Source organism: Chrysemys picta, chromosome 24, assembly GCF_011386835.1.
Source record: "Chrysemys picta bellii isolate R12L10 chromosome 24, ASM1138683v2, whole genome shotgun sequence".
In the NCBI taxonomy this organism is placed as follows: domain Eukaryota; kingdom Metazoa; phylum Chordata; order Testudines; family Emydidae; genus Chrysemys; species Chrysemys picta.
Genome location: NC_088814.1, coordinates 12,209,945 through 12,231,940, shown reverse-complemented (window position 1 = coordinate 12,231,940; position 21,996 = coordinate 12,209,945). Strand labels below are relative to the sequence as shown.

The 21,996-nt window shown below is 60.2% G+C and overlaps 1 protein-coding gene across 1 annotated transcript in view; it reads right to left on the bottom strand.

Annotated features, from left to right (window-relative positions):
• Positions 1–290: 290 nt before the first annotated feature.
• Positions 291–21,996, bottom strand: part of LOC101952650 (alpha-2-macroglobulin-like protein 1) — a 51,294-nt gene continuing 29,588 nt past the window's right edge. Inside the window, exons 17-36 of the mRNA XM_065577459.1 lie at positions 15,411–15,516; positions 14,101–14,248; positions 13,308–13,533; positions 12,939–13,065; positions 12,285–12,406; positions 10,611–10,662; positions 9,960–10,034; positions 9,377–9,553; positions 8,837–8,918; positions 8,400–8,556; positions 7,085–7,159; positions 6,252–6,408; positions 4,029–4,240; positions 3,558–3,773; positions 3,296–3,420; positions 2,768–2,858; positions 2,272–2,340; positions 1,736–1,838; positions 1,013–1,054; positions 291–675 (exon numbers count right to left, since the gene is read on the bottom strand). Coding sequence (XP_065433531.1) covers positions 641–675; positions 1,013–1,054; positions 1,736–1,838; positions 2,272–2,340; positions 2,768–2,858; positions 3,296–3,420; positions 3,558–3,773; positions 4,029–4,240; positions 6,252–6,408; positions 7,085–7,159; positions 8,400–8,556; positions 8,837–8,918; positions 9,377–9,553; positions 9,960–10,034; positions 10,611–10,662; positions 12,285–12,406; positions 12,939–13,065; positions 13,308–13,533; positions 14,101–14,248; positions 15,411–15,516 — 2,397 coding nt within the window. The 3' untranslated portion in view covers positions 291–640. The remainder of the gene's footprint in view (positions 676–1,012; positions 1,055–1,735; positions 1,839–2,271; positions 2,341–2,767; positions 2,859–3,295; positions 3,421–3,557; positions 3,774–4,028; positions 4,241–6,251; positions 6,409–7,084; positions 7,160–8,399; positions 8,557–8,836; positions 8,919–9,376; positions 9,554–9,959; positions 10,035–10,610; positions 10,663–12,284; positions 12,407–12,938; positions 13,066–13,307; positions 13,534–14,100; positions 14,249–15,410; positions 15,517–21,996) is intronic.

Sequence of the window (21,996 nt, the reverse complement as noted above, 5' to 3'; positions counted from 1 at the left end):
GGGGTTTTCACTGGTGTAAGTAAACTGATTTAACAACTAACTTGAGTTGAATTGGTTCATTTTCATGTAGATGTGTGTAACGACAGCAGCTCTGCCAGGCGGGGCTGGAACTCGGGGGGCTGTCGCTGACGCTGCCTGACCCAGGGTTAAAGCCAAACCCCACAGCAGTGACCGAAGGGCTGGGGAAGGGGACAGAGCCACGGACCCAGGATCTGGCTGCTCTAAGGATGCACAGGAGCCGTGTGAGGAGCAGCAGCAGGGCAGGAACAAAGCGACAAAACAGCCTCACAAAGAGGTGGGTTTTTGTATTTTGTTTTACACTGAACCTGCTGCTCCAGGCAGGACGGGCAGCAAACCCCAGGGGTCCCCACTGCAGCCACTGGTCCCCGCATGTGACAGACAGCTGGGATCACGCGGGCCGGTCTGGAGGCTGAGAGATGGGAGAGCAGGTGGGATGTTTGCAGAGCAAATGGGGAGGCGTTGGCTGAAGAAGGTGCTAAGGGGGATAGTGCAGCTGGTTCGGGGAAGAGCAGCAGCTGAGACGAGGCCTGTCCGTGTCCCCCCGATCCTGGGGTGTCGGCTGCTGGCGCGGGGCTCTTGGGACAGGAGGGGAGGGGGCTGCCCAGCAGGGGTGGGGGCTTCAGCGGGAATTTTCCATCGTGTCGGCGTCAGGGGCTTTAAACAAACACAAACATCCCCTGAGACAGGATCAAAATCACCCCCCACACCCGGCAGACACCTGTGGACATGGGCCCCCAGAACTCTCCCAATCCCTGATAAAACTGTCCCCTCAGAGTCACCCCCTGCCCTCAAGACAGATTCCTTTGTGCCCCACATAGACCTTTCCCCCCCGAGGGCTCTCCCCCCACACACATGGTCCTGGTGGGTTTCATGCTCCCATCTCCCCCCTCCTCTGCCCTCTACAACACACACAGACCTCTCCGGCCCATGGATTCCCCCCCACCCATAAAGTTGTAGGGACTGGAGTTGTGTGTGGGTGCATCACACCTACCTGAGCCACAAGGGGCGCTGTACTCAGCCTCTGTGTGTTCACCTGCAACAGCAAGGGATGTAAGGAATGGAGGAGAGATCCAGTGGGGGGATGAGAACCCCTCCCCCTAATCCCACACAGGCAGAGTCTGTTACCCCAGCTCCAGGGGATCCCTGCTGTAGGTCTGTCCCCTAGAAGGGAGTGGGAGGTTGCCCCCAGCTGTCTGAGTGGGGCTGTGCGCTCTCTCCCATCCCCCATCTCCAAGTAAGTCAGACGGGCTCAGCAATTACCACTGAGTCACTCCTGAAAACACCCATGGAAACCGTCCTGCCACCTCCTGCACCCAGCACAAAGGATTCTGGGGGCGTCTGAGGAGCTGGATGGCAGGGGAAACGTGGGGGGCCCTGAAGGGGTGGGACTCCCAGCTCTCGCTGGGATGGCCCCAGTTACACTAGCCACACCCTCCCCACTAGTCTGACAAGTACACGGCTCCCGTGTCCTTCGCGGTGAGCCGACCCCACAGATCGAACCCGGGACGGCTGTGACCTGAGTGGAATTTATGGAAATGGGGCACTTGGCACCGGAGGAGATTTCAGTGACCCCACGCCCTGAGTGTGACACAGAGCCCACGAGAACAGCTGTAATGGGGGTGAAGCCAGCGCAGAACATGCCCACCCAGCCACTGACTGTGCCACAGAGCCTAGAGAGTAGCTGTAATGGGGGCGGAGCCAGGGCGGGACTCACCCGTCTCGTAGTAATCGTACAGTCTCACTGGGGCTGCTCTGAGATTCTTCACAGGGAAATCCTGCTCCAGGGAGAAGGTGAAACTCGCCGCCTCCTTCGTCAGCTACCGAGAGAGCGACAGAGCGAGCGCCTGGGCTGAATGGCTGCAATGGCAGCTCGAACCCCCTCCTCCCTGAGGCTCGGCCTGGCCCAGCCGCTTCCCCCTGCCCCTGAGGCCTGGAGCAGTGAGAAAATGCTCCCCCGAATCCCTGTTCCACCCCCGCTGCAAAATGTGACCCCCTTTCATCACACTCAGGGCCCAGCTCCAGCCCCCCAACCCTGAGCTCCCTGTCGTTCCGTTCACGACCCTCGCTGGGGTTTGGCTGAGTCTGGTCCCATCTCCTCGTCCTTTATGGAAATGGGTCACTTGGAACCAGGGGAGATTTCAGTGACCCCACACCGGGAGTGTGACACAGAGCCCATGAGGGCAACTGTAATGGGGACACGCCCTCCCTGTTCACACCAAGCCCCCAGAGCCTGGAGCCGCCTGCACTCACCTGGTCCAGATAGAGCGTCACCTGGTCATTCTGCACCTCCAGCCTCTTCACCAAACGCTGCTTCTCCAGCTAGGAGCAGAGGGAGGAAACGGCTGAGCCAGGAACGGAGGGGTTGGGGCCGGAGTCACTGCTCTGCTGGGGGCTGGGACATGGGGCACCAAACGCCCCCGTGGCCGAGGGGCCTGGCTGCCACCCCCCATGTCAGTCACAGCTGAGCACTGGGTGTCTGCTAGGGGACAGGTGGGAGTCTAGACATGGGCGTTGTGTCGTAGTGGGAGCTAAGCAGGGTCAGGACCTGCTCAGTGACTGGATAGGAGACCCAGGGCTGCGCAGAGCCCCACTGCAGGGGGCAGGGCTCTGCAGGGGGAGCTCCTCCTCCTGGGGGTCAGAGCTGCAATCTGTGCTCTCCTGGGGGTCTGGGCTTTCCCCCATGGATCAGCCCCTGGTTTCATGCTGTGTGACTGGCCCAGCCTTTTCTCCTCCCTGGGAAGTTCACCTGCCGCAGGGACCTCTTGACGGGGATGTAGCCGGACGGCAGCTTGACCTCGATGATGGCCATGTTGGTGGCTGGGCGCTCCCCGCTGTATCTGCAACAGGAGCCGTTGAGGTCGGGGTTTGCCCTGGATACAGATCCCAGGGGGATGGAGGGGGAGGGGAAGGCCCCCACGTCTTCTCGGCCCTGCAGGCGTCTCTAATGCCCTCTGCCTGCTCTGGGCTGTGAACCCCGCTAGCCCCCGTACAGCCCTGAGCTCCCCAGGCAAGGGACCCGGTGCCAGGAGCTCCTTGGGAGCCTACTGTCCATTAGATCAGCCTGGGAGCCAGCCCTTTTGTCCCTGGCGCATTCCAAGGGGCCCCTGCCTCTGCCCCGAGCCCTGTGGGGGGATTGCTCCCTCGGTGATCGATTCCTGCCCCATCCCGGCCCTCCAGTGGGGCGGTTCTGCCCCGGCCATTTTCCCGCTGCCTGGGGCCTGCCTCTGCCCCCGGGCGCTCGGACCCAGCGGGGGTGAGGGGCTGGGGTTCGTACCGGGCGTGCAGCACGAGGCTGAAGCGGGATCTGGCACTCTCGGTGCACTCCTTCGGCTCCGTCTCCACCCGCAGGTCAAAGGTCGCGGCGCTCTTTGGGGGCGGCACGTTGTAGCGCAGAGTCAGCTGGGAGACAAGCAAGAGGGTTGGGGCAGAGTCTGCTGCCTCCACTACCGCAGATCAGAGCCTGGGCCCATGGGGCAGGGCAAGGGCACAGCCAGTCACCGCTGGGCCGGCTGGTCCCCAGGGGCTCCTGCACTCACCTGCACAAAGACACAGCCCTTGCCACTGGCCCGCACCGTGTACTGCCCGGGGATCTCCTGCAGGGCCGCTCGCTGCAGCACCAGCCGGTTGGCGTTCTCCACGTGGAATTGCTGCCGGGCCTCGGCCTGGGAGCTCACGGTCACTGACACAGCCCCGCTCGTGCTGTACGTCAGGGCTGCGTATTTGGCCAGGGCCTGCAGGGCCACCACCGTGTCCTGGGGAGGAGAGTCACCGAGCTGCTGTCACGCTCTGGGGAGAGGAGCCCGGCTCAGACTCACTGCAGCAGGATCGGGACCCGCCGAAGCGCTGACACTGGCACCCCGGCTCCCAGCCCCTGAGGGCAGGGGGCTCTGCACCTAGGACTCCCTCTCCCAGGAAGGGCCCCAGCTCAGCTGCGGAGCTGCTGCCCCGGGGGGACCCTTGCTCCACCAGGCCCCCAGCGCTGGTTTGCCCAAGGGCAGGGTTGTTACCTGCGTCGAGGCGAAGCCCCCATAGGGGTTCTGCTGCTTGCTGAGCCAGCGGACAATCTGGGCGGCGGTCGCCATGTTGGCAGCAGACACGTTGGGAAGGGAGAGATAGGCCAGGAGCACGTAAGCCGTCATCTCCACCTCCGCCGACGGGGCCTGGTTCCCGTAGGGGCTGGGCAGGGCCTTCACCTTCCTCTGCCAGTGGAGCTGTCCCCCTAAGAGAGGGGCCGAGGCAAGGGCAGCCCCACGGCTGCAGTTACAACACAGTGGGTCACCTGTTTGCTTTCCAAAGGGGCCCCAGTGGCTTCCCAGGCCAGTGGGACTCCTGCTCCCCACTGAAAGCAGCCACCTCTGGGGCAGGACACGGCAGCTGATTCACAGCGCACAGGAGGGCTACACAAGTGTAACATGACACCCCTGGGTGGGTCATCAGCAGGGACTGAACCCTGGATTTCTGACTCAAAACCCCTGAGCCTCTGCTGTCTGAGCTAGAAGCCGAGCCCAGGTGGGTCATTGGCTCCAGGCAACCCCTAAGCTTCTGGGGTGCAGCCACTAGAGCGGGGCAGAGATCCCCTGTGTTAGTTTGGCCCCCTGCTCAGAGCCCGACCCAGGCAAAGGGCACGGGCAGAGCTGATGGCGGGTTAACAGCCCACTCCTGAGTGATCCCTGGGGCCTTTTCAGTCCAGTGTCCAACGGGCCCTCAGTGCACCCCTAGGAGCACAGCTCAGCCTGCGCTCAAATGGAGCCGATGAGAAGCCCTGATGGGGCGCATGGTGCAGACAGAGGCGCACCCAGAGTCCTCCTCCCCGCCCAACCCCCACTCCCAGAGCTGGCAGGGCTGTGAGTTGCTTGGGCCTGAAGCAATTGCTTAGTCTAGTGCGGCCACTGCTGGGGGGTGGGTGGGGGTGGGGAGCAGAGAGCCCCTGAGGAAGTGCGGGGCCCCCTGGGGCTGGGAGTGGGACCCAGCTGAAGGGCAGCGTTGGGGCTGACACTGGGTTATCACCAGACCCCACGGGGTCTTAGGGACCTCGCAGATGGGCCCTGTAATGTCACAGATGGGTCCTGTTACCCGAGGGCTGTTTCACCCCAGTACCTGATGGCCCCTTGGTGTCCCGAGCAGCAGAGCCCCCACCTCTCCCCTTCCTGGGGCAGGAGACACGTGCTGCTCCCAGCACTTCTTACCCGCCTCGGGGCAGGGCAGGAGGCAACTCACACAACTCGCGGGCACAGACCAGCTGCAGCCGCCGCGCCGGGCTTGGAGAGAAGGGACTTTTCACCTGAGCCGAGACATGACAGAGCCGCCCGGACCACGCAGGTGGCTCCTCTCTGTGGGGGACGTCTCCCCAGGGCCTGGCAGGAACCGAGCGCGCCAGGCCTCAGCTCCAGGCACGGCTCAGTCTGAGCTCGAATGGCGCCAAGGAGACGCACAGAGATCACTGGGGCGTGTTCATGACGAGTGTGAGGGACCCAACCTGGGACTCCCAGCGCCCCCTGGCCTCATGCCGAGGGCTCCTTCAGCTCAGCACTGACGTGGGGCAGCGCCACTTCCTGCGTCCCCAGCCCCGCTCCCAGTGGCCCTAGGGCCTCACATGGGACCTCCCGCCCTATGGGGAGCTGGCCTCAGACTGCATCGCTCACACCCGGCCCAGTGCTGCCTGTTCCCCTCCCAGTATTAGCCGCGCCAAGCCGAGAAGACTTGGGCAGGCACTCTCCAGCTGGGATGTCCCCAACACAGGATCGGGGCTGGGATCCTCTGGCATCTCCCCAGGGCTTGGTTACAGCCCGTTCCCCTTGGGAGCTGCCCCATGGACTCTGAGCTCACTGGACCCCGTCACGCTCCTGGCCCCGGGTGCTTTAGAGGGCTGTGTTGGGACATGGGGCTTTGCCCCTCTAGGTTCTCAGCTCCGATCCCCCCAGGCTGGCAGCGACCCAGCCTCGTCCCGCTTCGCTCCGTGCGCTGGGCCCTGGGAAATGGCAGGACGATCTCACTCCAGCTCTGAGGGGCGAAGTGTCCCCACGACAGAGCCCAGCGCGTCAGCCCCTCGCTGGCAGCCTCAGCAGAGACCACGGACTGACTGGGCCATGGAGACCCAGCTCCCCTGCCAGGCTGAGGAGGTCCCGGGGCAGGGGGCACCTGTGTGGGCAGGGCCGTGGGGGGCAGCTGGCCCTGCCCTGTGTCTAGAGGCCAGCAGCAAGGGGAGCACTAGAGCGAGGTGCTGCCGGTACCGGCGCTGATGCTGTGCTGGGCCAGGCGCTGCAGAAGGGTGTCCCGCAGTTCAGTGCTCCCTGCCAGCCCGAAGGCGTAGGCCAGCAGCGCCTGAGTGTAGAGGTCACTGGTGCTCGACTCCCGGAGGCACTGGAGGGCCCTGGTCACCATGGGGTCCTGGGACAGGGGAGACACCAAACAGACTCTCCATCAGGCTGAGACGGCCAGCCTGAGTGTGTCCCATGGCAACCACCACATGGGGCCCTAATACCCCCTCCCGCCAGCCTGTCGTCACCTCCCCCGACCCATGCCCCCACCACCACCCTGCACCCCACAAGCCTCGCCAGACCCCCTCCCCCGAGCGCTAGACACCGAACAGACTCTCCATCAGGCTGAGCTGGCCAGAGGAGACCCCCTGCGCCTGGCTGCGTCCCCCGGCACCCAGCCCATGGGGCCTTAACAATGCTCCACAAGGCAGGCAGCTGTCACCTCCCCCGACCCATCCACCCTCCCCACCGCCACCCGTGCCCCGGGCCCATCTATAAAAAGCTCGCCCAAGCCTCGCCCAGATCCCCCCGAGAGCCAGACTCAGAAACTGGCTGAGCCGCTGAATCTTTCTGATGCCCTGACACACTTTCCCCATCCCTATCTTCCCTGACCCGCCTCCAGTACCAACCCCTCTGCCCACTGCCCCCATCTCACCCCAAATCCCTCCCTGGTACCAACCCCCCACGACTCCCCTGTCTCACCCCAAACCCTTCCCTTGCACTAACTCCCCCCTCACTGTCACCAACAATCTCCAATCCCCCCCGACTGCGGGCCCCTCCCCTGGGACAGCCGGGCTTGGCCTCACCGTGAGCGGCTGCCCCAGCTCCAGCAGCGCCGCCGTGATGTAAGCCGAGAGAGAGAGCTCGTCCACCACGCCGCCCTGACGGGGATGGAGACACCGGGAGCTGGCTCAGACCGAGCTGCAGGTCACATTGCCAGGATCAAGTGACCCGCTGCCCAGGACAAGCCCATTGGGACCGAGAAGACCCGGCTCCAGTGCTCCGAGGGGCTGGGTTTGGTTCCCGCCTCCTGCTGGGACCTGTCAGGCCCATCTGGGTCCCAAGCAGCTGCCCCAGTCGTAGCAGCCAGGGAGGCCACAGGGTGGCAGTGAGTTCCACAGCTTTGTTATAGGGAGAGGCGGTAGCTGCTCCATTGTCAAGGCTGTATAAAATTTCAGTATAAAATCCTATCTGAGCCCCCCTGGAACCAGAGGCTGGGAAGTTGGTTTGAACTGACATTTGCCAGATTTCCTGTGAAGACCATGGGCCGTTTCTGCAGAGGCTGAGGGATTCGTCCCCGCGGAGCGAGTTCCTGCTCATTAAATAGTTCCCCTGTTCGGGAATCTGGACTTTGCCTAAGATTTGTCTCCTTCTAGCTCCTGAACGGCCAAGTACAGCCCCGGCCCCTCCCGTAGAGTACCGGCTCCCTGCAAACTCCGGGGCAGTGGCAGGAATTGGGCTGTGACTCGAGCTGGGTGGGAGTTTCCTGCAGAAATGATTTCTCGACAGACGACGCAGTTTCCACAAAACCAAAACTTTGAGGGAAAACGTTACTTTTGCTGAAACGTTTCGATTTCCGTTGGAAAAATAGAAATGCAACATTCTGCTGTGGGGCGGCGGGGCCCAAATCGCAGCCTCTCGGGTTGGCGACCTGAACCGAAACCTTCCCCTGCAAACCGGTTCAACATTCAGCTGTACCAGCCTCATGCCCCCGCTCCCCCATGGACTCGGCTCCATCGGACTACATCTCCCATGATGCACCGCGACCACGCTTCTAACTGAGCCGCATGGGGAGTTGTGGGAGTCACATGACTTCAGGGCTGGGCTGGGCCCTGCCCCTCAGGCTCTCCATGCCAGGCAATGAGTGTGGGTTCTGCTCAGTGCCCGCAGGGAGACCGGGCTGTGCAGGAGCCAGGGGGGCTGGGCCAGGGCTGCTCCCTTGTTCGGTTCAAGAACCCGCTGCCCCGGCCATTCCAGCCATTCAGCCGTTGCTAAAAACCCAGGGAAATCCCCCAAACCAACACGGGTGACAACAACCAGCTGCCATGAGGGGCCCCCACCCCCTTCCCCAGCTTGTCCCCTCCTCCCCCATCCCATCAGCCCATCCCCCCAGCCTCCCACCTGCAGGGCGTTGTTCAACAGCTTCCCCACGCTGCGGAAGCAGCCGCTCTCCAGTTGGTGAAGCTGCAGCCACCTTAGGGCGTCCTCTAGGTGCTTCTCGTCGATGGAGATGTAGGGTCTGGCCTGGCCAAAGGACTTGAGAACGAAGGCCGTCAGCCTGGGAGGGGAGAGACCCCATGAGAGGGACACTCTGCAGGAGATACTGCGGGCCAGGAGGGAGATGCGTGGAGGACCGGGCTGGGGGTGAGCATTGTGGGGGTGAGCAGAGCTGTCAGGGGAGCCCAGAACGGGAACGGGGTGGGGGTTTGGAGTGAGTAAGTGGGGCAGAGCTGTGTGGGGAGCAGGAATGGAATAGCAGTAGGGCTGGGAGTCAGGCTGCAGCCCGGTAGGCCCTGCCCACCCAGAGCCCTGACTCGCCCGTGCTGTGCGGCCCCTACCAGGTATTGCCCGTGGCGTCGCTCTCCCCAAAGGCGCTGTAAGAACCATCGTTGTGTTTATAGAGCAGCTCGCGCTGGTAGCCTGCGGGGACGGGAGAGAGACAGCGAGTCCTGGATCCGCTCACTCCCAGGGGCTAGAATCCACCCCCCAGCCTGCGCCTCGTGGGGCCTGCTAGCCCTCCCCTCCCCCACGACGCTGAGACTCAGAGATTCCAGGGGTCGGTTTGAATAGGGGGATGGAGTTAAGGCTGAATAGGGCCCTGATCCCCTCAAACGCTTCAGCTCCCCACCTGGAGCTGGATCCCAACCAGCGCCCCCTAGAGGGGAAAGGGCTCCTCTCCCATTCCCTGAACCTTGAGTCTGGGCTTCGGAACTGGTGCCCCAGAGAAGAAAGGCCAAGGATCTAATTCCCTGATCTCCAGAGCCAGCCAGGGTCCTGATCTCGGTCCGGATTGGAACCTGGGACCCAGAGGTGGCATGGACAGGGCTCTTGCATGGCCCCACCATGCCCTGGGGGCGCAGGGGCGGGAGGACACTCACCGCTCTGGAGGAAACCCTTGGCCTTGTCTCTGATCTCCGGGTTCAGCTGCCCGCTCTTCTCCAGGTACTGCTGGATGTAGATGTTGGGAGCGAACCGGACCATGTTCTGCTCTCCGCAGCCATAGGGCATGGCCAGTAAGCGGTCTATGTTCTGCAGAGCTGTGCCCATTATGTCTCCTGGCACCAAGGGAGTCAGGGAAGCAGAGAATTGCCAGGCTGCACAACAGCTGCCCCACCCCTAACACCACGTCAGCGGAGCCCTGGCACGCGGGGGCCAGAGCCCCCAGTTCAATTCAGGCCTGGTGGGGTTATGTGGATACGTGGTGATGAATGGCCAAGATGCCAATGCCCTGAGACAGCTTCATGGCATCACCGCAGGAGTCTATTGCCCTCACTGGGGACGAGGCCCTGGAGCACAGACTGCAGGGACCAGTCCTGCCCTGGCCCCAGACACCCCCAAGATCTCATTGGTCTTTTCCATCCGTGATGCCCCGGCCTCTCTGATCAGAGCACTGGGCCACAGACCGGCTGGCTGGCGAAGTGCACCGCGCCCTGGCAGGGATGGGGCAGGGGAATTCCTTACCCAGGACAGTCACGTGGGCCCGCTCGGACCCCGCCAGGATGTTCGCAGGCAGCTGCAAAGAGATTTCTTCGGACGCTGTGTAACACGAAGGCAAAGACACACCTACATCTGCGTCCAGCCAATCAGATCCCACCATTCCTCACTGTTCGGGCTCTCGCCCAGTCACAGCCCCTCTCTCAACCCCAACCTCCCCCAACCATGGCACATACGTGCCCTTGAGGGCGAGGGCTGGGGGTTCTCAGCGGAGGGTCCTGCCTGTGGGAGTCCGTCCCTCTCCTGGCCCCAGAGAGCCGGTGTGACGAGCTCTGCAGGGAGCATTGTACACACGGGGCCAGGCTGCAGGGGAGGGGAGCTGGTACAAGAGGGGCTAGTGAGACTCCGGAGCAGGAGCCGGACGTGCTCGAGCCTTCGGCCCATGGCAGACGGTTTCATAACTGCCCACTAGGGGGTGCATCTTCCCCGGGCAGCTGGGCCTGGACCCTGTCCCAGGCAGGACATTGGCCTGGATGCCCCCTGGTCCGGTCCGGCCTGGCGGCTCCTGGGACCCTAGCTGGGCCATCCAGTGGCTCAGCCATCACTGACATGCCACAGCCAAGAGACTCCCCGTGTTAGTGACACACACTGAGCCCTGCACAGGCGCTGGGATCCTACCTTCCTGGCAGAGCAGGGAGCTGTGCGCCTTCTCCTCCAGGATCCCCCCCGGCTGTGGGGAAGGAGCATCAGACAGAAGGTCAGGAGAAGGGACCGCGCACGTCACAGCCTGACAGGGCCTGCTGGGTCAGCCAGTGCCCCTAGCCAGGGCAGGATCATCCCCTACAGCCCGTGCTGTGGGGCTCGGGCAAACCCAGCTCTCAGCGCCCCAGCGATGGGGCTCCCGTCCCTTCCCCAGGGAGACTGTTCCCAGCCCAGCAGATCTCACGGCTTCCTCCACTTTAGCGCGGAGCTTCCCTCTGCTAGTTCCCTCCGCCCCCTCGAGCCCTCCCGTGTTTCACACTCAGCCACCCCCCTTGGGGCTAACCCCCATCTCTGTCTGTTGGAGGACTCTCCCGCCAGCTCCCTGATCTCTCTGGGACGGGGCCACGTGAAGGGGCAGTGCAGGTCAGGGTCCGGGATGGGACGTGGTGCTTAGGGTTACCATTCGTCCGGATTTACCCGGACATGTCCTCCTTTTTGTGTTAAAAATAGCGTCCAGGGGGGAATTTGTAAATCACTAAAAATGTCCGGGATTTCCCCCCCATGCAGAGCGAGGCGCGGCTGGGAGGGCTGCAGGAAAGTCAGCCGCTCGCATGGGGCTCTGGCAGCCAGAGCCCTTCCCCCGCAGCTTGCCGGGCTGGACTCCGGAGCAGCTGTAGAGCTCCTGCTCCCTCCCCCCCTCCTTCCCCGCATTCTGAGCCGTTTGCATCGGGCCTGGGCAGCTCCTCCTCCCCTGCAGCCCAGCGCCCCGCTCCCGCAGCACTGTGCAGGGGCAGGGACCGGGTTGTGTGTTGCGCTGGGGAGCGCAGCCACGTGTCGGCTCCATGCGGAGCCCAACACCCTGTTCTGAGCGGCAGGGTAAGGGGGCCAGGGGGCAGGAGAAGGGGCAGGGAGATTTTGGAGGGGGCAGTCAAGAGACCAGGGGGGGGGCTTTTTGGGGGTGGTGGAGAAGGTTTTGGGCAGTCAGGGTACAGGTAGGGGGTAGGGTCCTGGGGGGCAGTTTGGGGGGGGTCTTAAGAGGGGGCAGTTAGGGGACAAGGAACAGAGAGGCTTAGGTAGGGGGTGGGGTTCTGGAGGACAGTTAGGAGCAGGGGTCCCAGGAGGGGGCAGTCAGGGGACAAGGAGCAGAGGGTTTTAGATGGGTCGGTAGTTCTGGGGGGGGCTGTCAGGGGACAAGGAGCAGGGAGGGTTGGGAGTTCTGGGGGGGGCTGTCAGGGGGTGGGGAGTGGTTGGATGGGGCGTGGGAGTCCCAGGGGTCTGTGTGGGGGTGGATAAGGTTTGGGGCAATCAGGGTACAGGTAGGGGTAGGCTCCTAGGGGGGCCAGTTAGGATGGGGGAAGGGTCTCAGGAGAGGGCAGTCAGGAGACAAGGAACGGGGGAGGGTTGGGAGTTCTGAGGGGGGCGGGAAGTGGGAGGGGCAGGGGCGGGGCTAGGGCAGTACGGGGGCGGGGCTCCTCCTGTCCTCTTTTTTGCTTGCTGAAATATGGTAACCCTAGTGGTGCTGGGGTATTATTTTCTGTGGCTGGACAAAGAACAATCACAAGTGCAGACTCGGCCCACGGCCACCAGAGGGTGAGACCCAGGCCCCGGATCTCCCTCCGCTCTGCCCAGAGGCCCCGACCAGACACTGACCTGGACCAGCAGGGGCTTTATCACGGTGTCCACTCGGCCCTGGGCCGGCACCACAACCAGCTCATTGCCGCACAGCTCCTCGGTGTGCAGAGCCTCGGTGCTGACGGTGAAGTTCACCTCCCCTGCCGAGCAAGGCGGGAGACGCCCTGTTAGACAGACCAACGCCCCTGCCCGAGGCCGAGAGGAGTCCGTGTCCGAGGGTGGAAGGATACTTGAAGGGGAAGGGTGGTGAAGAAGGGAGAGAATAGTAGAAAAAGAAAGAAAATGAAGAGAGAGAGAATGGGGGAGAAAGGAGAGAGAAGGCCAGAGGGGAAGGAAAGGACGGAGGGAAGTGGTGACTGTGGGAAATGGTGATTAGGCCGTAAGGGGTTTCACTGCTGGGGCGTCCTCTCAGCCCCCTCCCCCGCAGCTCTTCTCATCCCCTCCGCTTGGCACCAAGCCCTCAGTGACCCCGTCCTGCGCCCTCCTTCTCACTCCCAGCACAGAGCCTCCAATGCCCCTTACCCGTCTGTCCCCTCACGCAGAGCCTCCAAAGGCCCCTACCTGCCTCCCTAGTGTGAAGGCTCCAGCACCCCTTCTCTGCCGCCCCCATTGTGCAGAGCCCCCCCCTTCCTTGCCCCTCCCCTCCGGCACAGAGCCCCCAGCGCCCCTTACCCAGGCTGCTCGCCGTCACCTCCCACTGGAAGGTTTTCCCTTCGTCTGCACAGAGGCAGCTGGTGTAGGCGCCGTCGTCGCCCGCCTGCACCTGGAACTGCACAGACTCGGCCAGCATCAGCTGCACCTGTGGGGCCCAACACGAGATCCCCCTTAGGGCTGTGGGGGACGCACCAGCTCCAGGCCAAGACGTTACCCCTCTGGAGATTAGGCCAGGCCCCACTCACCGTGATGTGCTGACCCCAGTGGTCACAGGGCCACAGCCAGTGACTGCCGGTGCCACTCGCAGGCCTGCGCCGCTGCCCAGCTCCCCAGCCCCAGGTCATCGGCCCCAGCAGCCCCAGCAGCTCAGCCCCGGGCGGCGCTCACCTTGATGCACTGCCGCAGGTAGTTGAAGACGGTGGCCTTTAGGGTGAAGGTCTCTCCCCGGATCACGGAGTACGGCAAGGCCAGCTCCACAAAGAAGGGTTTGAAGGCCGTGAAGGTGGCCGTGGGCGAGAGCCCAAAGCCCACCTCGGCCGTGCAGAACATTCCAGCTTTCCACTCCGTGATGGTGTCGGGCACCAAGACTGGGATGTCCTTGGAGCCCCCCTCGCTGGGCCGGGATGGACACAAACAGAGCGTCAGACACGCGGCCGCCCCGTGGGAAACGCCCACGAGCCCGGCCACCAGAGACGTCCCTGCCCGACCCTCTGCTGGGCTGGGGCCCTGGTCCGGTGGCACAGAAACAGGCCAATCCCAGACAGCAGAGAGGGAAAGAGCTGTCAGTGCCCCCCTCTCGTCCCCTCCTCCACCCCATGACAGCTAGCACAGGATTCTTCCTTGCCCCGGGACTCTTCGGGCTGGGCTCAATGTCCCACAGGATGGGGATCCCCCCTTCCGCAGCCAGACACGTCTCTCTGTCAGGGGGCTATTCCTGGGTGTCAGCCTCAATTCCCCCTGCTCGGGATCCCCGTCCCGTCCCACTTCTACCCCATGTGCCACCTTCAATTCCCCGCTGCTGTGCTGGGTTCCTCTCCGCTGGCAACAGGGCGCAGGAACCAGCCCCACGTGGGCAGCCAGCCCTCCCCCAGCCAGTGCGCCGCCTCTGGGAGCTGCTGCTTTCGAGGGTCTGGCCTGGAGGCCGCTCCGCAGGGACAGTCTGTGACAGCTCCTCACTCACCCCACAGGCACCAGGTCCCACAGCCACGTCTCTGGGAAGTACGCACGTGGTGCTGGCTCTGCCTGGGCACTGGGTTCTGGCGCTAGCCGGCCATCGCTCACTCGGCTCCCTGCTGCAATAACCATCATTTCTGCCCCAGGGATCATGTCTAGAAAAGATACAAAGTGGGGTTCAGGGAGCCCCACCCTGGTTTGGGGGCAAATCCAGACAATGATTCATGTGTGTTTGCACCTGCAAAGTCTCGATGTTTGGGGACATTTCGGGGACTGCACATGGCCCCCGGGAGCTCTGAGAACTGACCCCTGCTGGCAGGGCTGGGGCTGGAGGGGGTCGGGCTGGGGGTGTCCTACGTGCAGCACACGCTGGTGGACTCAGCAGGGGGCAGGAGCCAGGGAGTCCTGAGCTCAGTCCCAGCTCTGCCCCGAGCAGCGTTAAGGGTACGTTGCACTCCCAGAGCCCTTCACAAAGAGCCGCTAGGCAGGCAGGTCAAATCATTAGCCCCACTGAGCAGCTGGGACATGGAGGCCTAGGGAGGCTCAGTGCGTTTCTACTGCAACCACCGAGCATGAGTGGGCATTGCAGGACCCCATGTAATCGCCTCCATAACACCCAGCTTGACTCTCAGATCCCAGGGCAGCGCATGGGGCTGGAGCTAGAAAAGCCATCAGTCTCTGTGAAAATAAGAACATAAGAACGGCTATACCGGCTAAGACCAAAGGTCCATCTAGCCCAGTATCCTGTCTGCCGACAGTGGCCATTGCCAGGTGCCCCAGAGTGAATGAACAGAACAGGCAACCATAGAGTGATCCATCCCCCGTTGCCCATTCCCAGCTTCTGGCAAACAGAGGCTAGGGACACCATCCCTGCCCATCCTGGTTAATAGCCATTGATGGACCTGTGCTTCATTTATTTTTCTAATTCTTTTTTGAACTCTGTTATAGCCTTGGCCTTCACAACATCCTCTGGCAAAGAGTTCCAGCCAAAGGAGAAGGAGCAGAGTTGAATTTTAAGGGTCAGATGATCATGTGTACCCAGCCCCCACTGAATACACTGGAGAAAACCTCCCACCCTGTGCCCTGCCCCATTAAGAACAACGGACATACTCCCACCCTCAGCTTCTTGAGAACAATGGAGAAACCCCCACCCTCGACCTCATTGAGAACAATGGAACAGACAAGGACAGTGTCAGAACCAGGATCAGAACCCAGGTCCCAGGCCCGATCCATGAGCCCACGCGTCTCCCCTCCGAGGGCAAAGAGGGCATTTGGAATTGCTGATTAAGGGGGATGGAAGCTCCCAGCCCCACTGACCTTCCATGGAAATTATGCGTGCCATGTCATAATACTCCTCCATTGAGAATTCATGTTCACAGGGCTGCTTGGTGTTGGTGTTGGTGAGAATTTTCAAAGCCGCATCCTGAGAGAGAAGGAAGATGGAGGTAAAAGCATCAGGAGCAGCGAAAGCACAAGAGGCGGCGTGATGCCTGCTGTTACTGCCCAAGGTCACACAGCAACAGAGCAACACAGGAGCAGAATTCACAGAGACTTGGATGCTGCCCAGCACCCTGCAACTGGCTTTGCAAAGGGGAGGGATCAGTATTTTACCTATGGGGAAACTGAGGCACAGGGCCACAGAGCACAGGGAGGGGAAAGACCCATCGGCTCATCTCTCCGCCCCCTTGTCCCCTGGGGCCGGGGCAGGGCTGATTCTTACAGCATTTCTTCCCAGGGGGTTGGCTTTAGCACTAAAAGTCCTAAGCGAGGGGGCCTCCTCCAGGAGATGATTCCAGCCTCACACTGTCGGGCCATTCTCTTGCTGATGGTTCCAGCACCTGGATCCCAGGACTCCTCGCTGTGCCCCATGACATTCAGCGCGGGCCAGAGGCTGGGACAGTGGGCTGGGAGTCAGGACACCTGGGTTCTCTTCCTCCCTTCACCACCCACCTGCTGGGTGGCGTGGGCAGGTCCCGTCTCCTTTCTCGTCCCCTCCCTCCCTTTGCCTGCTCAGCCTGGGAGCTCTCAGGGCAGGGGCGTGTGTGACTGTCTGTTAAATGCCCCCAAACGTCCTGGACATAGACTGAAGGTTGCCCAGTGGTGCCCCTGCCCTTCCGGACTGGGGAGAGCACCTCGCCCTGACCCGCTGAACACCAGGCAATGAAGAGTTAAGGGAGGTGCCACCCCAGCCCAGCCTCAGCTCTGCCCAGGAGCTGGCACTGCTCACAGGGCAGGTGCCAGAGGTGGCGCCATGGGCAGTGGATGTGACGAATGACTGAGAAGGGGCCCTTGGCTGTGGGACACGATGGGAATTGCTGCGAGGTTGTGGCTGTGCTCACTGCGCTGGGTGCAGCTGGGTGTGATGGGGCAGGAGAGGGGCCCGTGAACCTCGAAGGGTCCAGTCTGCCGCAGTCCAGCCCTGAGCAGCCTGCTTGGATTCTCCTAACTGGGTGCTGGAGGCTTTGCCCTTCCCTCTGCTCGATGCTCATTCCCTTGGCAACCCTCTGCAGGAACGGAAGCATCTGCACGTGGCTCTTATACCCCTTGAAAACGTCGCCCTCAACCCCAGATTTCGGTATCTTGGGGCCCCCCCGCTCAAATGACCCCACATGTGGCCCACTAGCCCCTCCCTGCACTGCTATGAGGCACAGCACATCTGAGGCCAGGCTGTGGATGTCAGAGTACTCAGACACTGCTCTTTAAACAGCCAGTGACACTCAACCTCTGCTTGAGCAGAGCTGCTGCCCCCTGCAATGTGCAGCACCCGCCCATGGGGCCGGCCGCGCACCCCAAGCTCCCCCCATGGCAGCATCTGTCTGGTCCCCTGGTGCCCAGAACCCAACGCCCCCGCCCGCCTGGGGAACAGTTCTGGGGAATGACTTGGCCACTGGGCAACCCCTAGACACACAGTGCGCACGGTGCTGGGTGCCATGGGCAGCACGCCCACCGGACAGGGCTGCTGGCGGTGGGAGGGCAGGTCCCAGCCTATTCCACTATGGCGTCTGACTGGGATCCTAGGCCCTGGGGAGGCTGCCAACACTCAGAGCAGCCCCCAGCTGGGACAGAGCCCCGGTCTCCTGACTCCCAGCCCCCTGAGGGCTTTGGGAGGATGTCGTCCATCCCTCCTTCTGGCGGGGCAAGATGCCATCACCCTCCGCACCTGTCATAAACATACAACTAAGGGTAGCATAAAATCCCTCCTTTACCTGTAAGGGGTTAAGAAGCTCAAATAACCTGCTTGGCACCTGACCAAAAGGACCAATAAGGGAAGAAGATACTTTCAAATCTGTGGGGAGAGGGACCAGGGCAGGAAAAAACATTTCCTAAAACCTTACCTGAAATAAGCATCTAAGGTTACAAAAATTGTAAATAATAGCAAGGAAATGCATTGAATTATCTTTTATTTTAGCTTGTGAATTTTCCCTATGCCAAGAGGGAGGTTTATTCCTGGTTTTTCTAACTTTGAAGTTGAGCCTAGAGGGGAATCCTCTGTGTTTTAACTCTTTTTATTACCCTGTAAAATTACCTTTCATTCTGATTTTACAGAGGTGCTTCTTTTACTTTTTTCTTTATAATAAAGTTCTTCTTTTAAAAACCTGATTGGTTTTTAGTGTCCTTAAAATCCAAGGGTCTGGTCTGTGCTCACTTGGTTAACCTATTGGTTGGTAGATTATTGTCAAGCCTCCCCAGGAAAGGGGGTGAAGGGACTTGGGGGGATATTGTGGGGAAACAGGAACTCCAAGTGTCCTTTTCCTGAATCTTGGTCTAAATGACTTGGTGGTGGCAGCAACACCGTCCAAGGACAAGGAAGGATTTGTGCCTTGGGGAAGTTTTTAACCTAAGCTGGTAGAAATAAGCTTAGGGGGTCTTTCATGCGGGTCCCCACATCTGTGCCCCAGAGTTCAGAGTGGAGAGGGAACCCTGACATGGTGGCAGCGCCATGGGATCATTTTGAACCAGAAGCACAGACCTCAGGATTTTAAAAACATTTTTTCATTTGGCTGATTAAAAAAAAACCTCCCTGGTTTTCAAAGGACTTTTTTTTTTTTTTTTTTTTTAAGCTGAGAGCAGCTGGAGTTTTTTTCTTTGCCTGGAGGCAGAGTAGTTAAGTTATAACAAGGGGGAATTCACAACTTGGGTTTTTTCTTTCTTTCTAGGCTGAGCACAGGAAGGCTAGGATGATGGAAAGTGAGGTCTAAAAGAAAAAGACGGCTACTCACCTTTGTAACTGTTGTTCTTCGAGATGTGTTGCTCATATCCATTCCAATTAGGTGTGTGCGCGCCGCGTGCACGATCGTCGGAGAAAATTTACCCTAGCAACACCCGGTGGGTCAGCTGTGGAGCCCCCTGGAGTGGCGCCTTTATGGCACTGGATATATACCCCAGCTGACTCAGCGCCCCCTCAGTTCCTTCTTACCGCCCGTGACGGTGGTTGGAACTGTGGAGCTCGGCTTTGCTGCTCTCCACTCTCCCTAGCGTTTTTCCTCTCAACAGTGTTAATAGCTTGTTAATAGTTTATAGTTAGTATAGTTATAGAGTTTTTATATAGTTATAGGGTAAATAGTTCTAGCGGGTTGGTAGGGATCTTCCCTCCTCCCCACCGGTAGCTTGGGCTCATGCCCAAGGCTCCGGGCTTTAAGTCCTGCTCCAAGCCCATGCCAATGGGCAACCCCCATGACTCTTGCCTAAAGTGTCTGGGGGAATCTCATCAGACCGAGAAGTGCAGGATCTGCAAAGGTTTGCGGCCCCGGACTAAAATAGGAGCGGGACTTTCATCTGCGACAGCTCCTCATGGATGCAGCTCTTAGCCCTCAACCTCCAGCACCGTGCCAAGACGTGGCACCAAGCACTTCGGTGCGCAGCACCCTTGTGGCAACAGTAGGAACTGCACCGTGGTCGGACTCTGAGGGCTTGTCTATACTTACCGCGCTGGTTCGGCGGCAGGCAATCGAACTTCTGGGTTCGATTTATCGCGTCTTGTCTGGACGCGATAAATCGAACTCAGAAGTGCTCTCCGTCGACTCCGGTAATCCTGCTCGCCGCGAGGAGTACGCGGAGTCGACGGGGGAGCCTGCCTGCCGGGTCTGGACCACGGTAAGTTCGAACTAAGGTACGTCGACTTCAGCTACGTTATTCACGTAGCTGAAGTTGCGTACCTTAGTTCGATTTGGGGGTTTAGTGTAGACCAAGCCTCATAGAGTCCTAATTGGAATGGTGGAAGATCTGTCTTTCCTAATGCAAAAAAACGGTTACTTACCTTTCTGTAACTGTTGTTCTTCAAGATGTGTCACTCATATCTATTCCAGTTAGGTGTGTGCACGCACCGTGTGCACGGATGTCGGAAACTTTTACCCTAGCAGTTACCCGTCAGGCCGGTTGGGGAGCCCCCTGGAGTGGCGCCAATATGGTGATCCATATAAGCCCCTGCTGGCCTGACCCCCCTTCAGTTCCTTCTTGCCGGCTACTACTCCGACAGAGGGGAAGGTGGGGGGGGGGGGTGGAATAGATATGAGCAACACAGCTCGAAGAACAACAGTTACAGAAAGGTAAGAAACCGTTTTTTCTTTTTCGAGTGATTGCTCATATCAATTCGGGTTAGGTGACTTCCAAGCCTTAACTCGGAGGTGGGGTCAGAGTCAAGGAACCGCAGATTGAAGGATCACTCTGCCAAAGGCTGCATCAATCCGAGAGTGCTGGATGATGGCATAGTGGGACGTGAAGGTGTGAACCGAGGCCCATGTGGCAGCCCTGCAGATTTCCTGGAGAGGAATGTGTGCCAGAAAGGCAGCTGATGACTCCTGAACTCTCGTGGAGTGAGCCGTGACAGCAGGCGGAGGGACGTTTGCCAAGTTGTAGCATGAATACACCTGGTGATCCACGAAGATATTCGCTGAGAGGAAACCGGAGTGCCTTTCATCCACTCCGCGATGGTGACAAACAACTAGGTTGTTTTACGGAAGGGCTTTGTTCGGTCTATATAGAAGGCAAGTGCCCTTCTGACGTCCAGAGAATGGAGACGCTGTTTCCAAAGGTCAGCATGCGGTTTTGGGTAGAAAACCGGTAGGAAGATATTCTGGCTCACATGAAAACGGGACACCACTTTTGGCAGAAAGGCCGGGTGAGGTCTTAGTTGAACTTTATCTTTATGAAAAACGGTATAGGGCGGCTCACACGTGAGAGCCCGTAGTTCGGACACCTGACGTGCAGAAGTAATGGCCACTAGGAAAGCGACCTTCCAGGAGAGATAGAGAAGTGAGCAGGAGGCCAGTGGCTCGAAAGGAGGGCCCATAAGGCAGGAGAGGACCAAGTTAAGGTCCCATGCAGGCACAGGTGGCTTCGTTGGAGGATGGATTTTCTCCAGGCCTTTGAGGAAACGCTGCATGACCGGGTGTGCAAACACCGAGCACCCGGCCACGCCTGGGTGAAACGCAGAAATGGCCGCGAGGTGGATCTTAAGGGATCCAAAGGCTAGGTACTGGTCCTTTAAGAACATCAGGTAGTCCAAGATGTACGGAATGGAAGCCTGGAGCGGGGGCACCTGCCACTGAGCGCACCAGCTGGAAAGCCTCTTCCACTTGGCCTCATAGGTAAGCCTAGTCGACGGCTTGCGACTTTCAAGAAGCACCCACCTTACCAAGTCCAAACAGGTGTGTTCAGCCTGGTTCAGCCACGGATCCTCCAGGCCGTGAGGTGGAGCGACTGAAGGTCCGGGTGCAGGAGACGACCGTGGTTCTGAGAGATGAGGTCGGAGCTGAGAGGGAGACATAGGGGAGCCTGAATTGACAGGTTCAGCAGGACCGGGTACCAACACTGGCGCGGCCAGGCAGGGGCTACCAGTATGACATCTGCCTTGTCCCGGCGGACCTGGAGGAGCATCTTGTGGAGCAGCGGGAACGGTGGGAAGGCATAAAGCAACTGGCCCAACCATGTGATCTGGAAGGCGTCTGCTATCGAGCCCGGGCTGTGACTCCAGAAGGCGCAGAAGGCTGGGCACTTCCTGTTGGTCTGCGAAGCGAACAAGTCGACTCGGGGAAACCCCCAGGTGCGGAAAATGCAATGAATGATATCCAGACGTATCGACCATTCGTGTGTAAGAAAATGCTTGCTCAAGCTGTCCGCCAGTACGTTCTGGACACCCGGCCGGTACGAGGCCTGAAGGTTGATGGAGTGGGCTAAGCAAAAGTCCCACAGGGAGAGGGCTTCTTGGCAGAGCGGCGATGACCGGGCTCCGCCTTGCTTGTTCAGGTAGAACATGGCCGTGGTGTTGTCCGTTAGGACTGCTACGCAGTGGCCCTGCAAGTGGGGAAGAAAGGCTTGGCACGCAAGGCGGATCGCCCTGAGCTCTTTGATGTTGATGTGCAGCGACAGCTCGCTCTCGTGCCATAAGCCCTGCATTGTCAGGCTGCCGAGGTGGGCCCCCCGTCCCAGGGCAGACGCGTCTGTAACCAGAGTCAGAGTGGGTTGGGGGGGATGGAACGGAACCCTGACACCCACCATCCGAGGATTCAGCCACCACTGCAGGGAGTCGAGGGTGCACTTCGGGACTGTGAGGACCATGTGTAGACTGTTGCATCCCGGTCAGTAGGCTGATGCCAACCACGTCTGTAGAGGCCAGAGTCTTAGCCTGGCGTGCTGCACCACGTAGGTACAGGACGCCATGTGACCCAGCAACCTGAGGCACTGCCTTGCTGTGTTGGTGGGAAACTTGTTTGGAGAGGCTGGTAATTATGCCTGCTATAGCCAGGCACCGTGCTTCCACAAGGAAAGCCCTCGCTTGCTTTGTGTCCAGGACTGCTCCTATAAACTCTATTGTTTGAGTAGGGGAGAGGACAGATTTGCTGATGTTTATCATGATGCCCAAGCGAGTGAACGTGTCCATGACCAGTTGTACCTGAGACTGGAG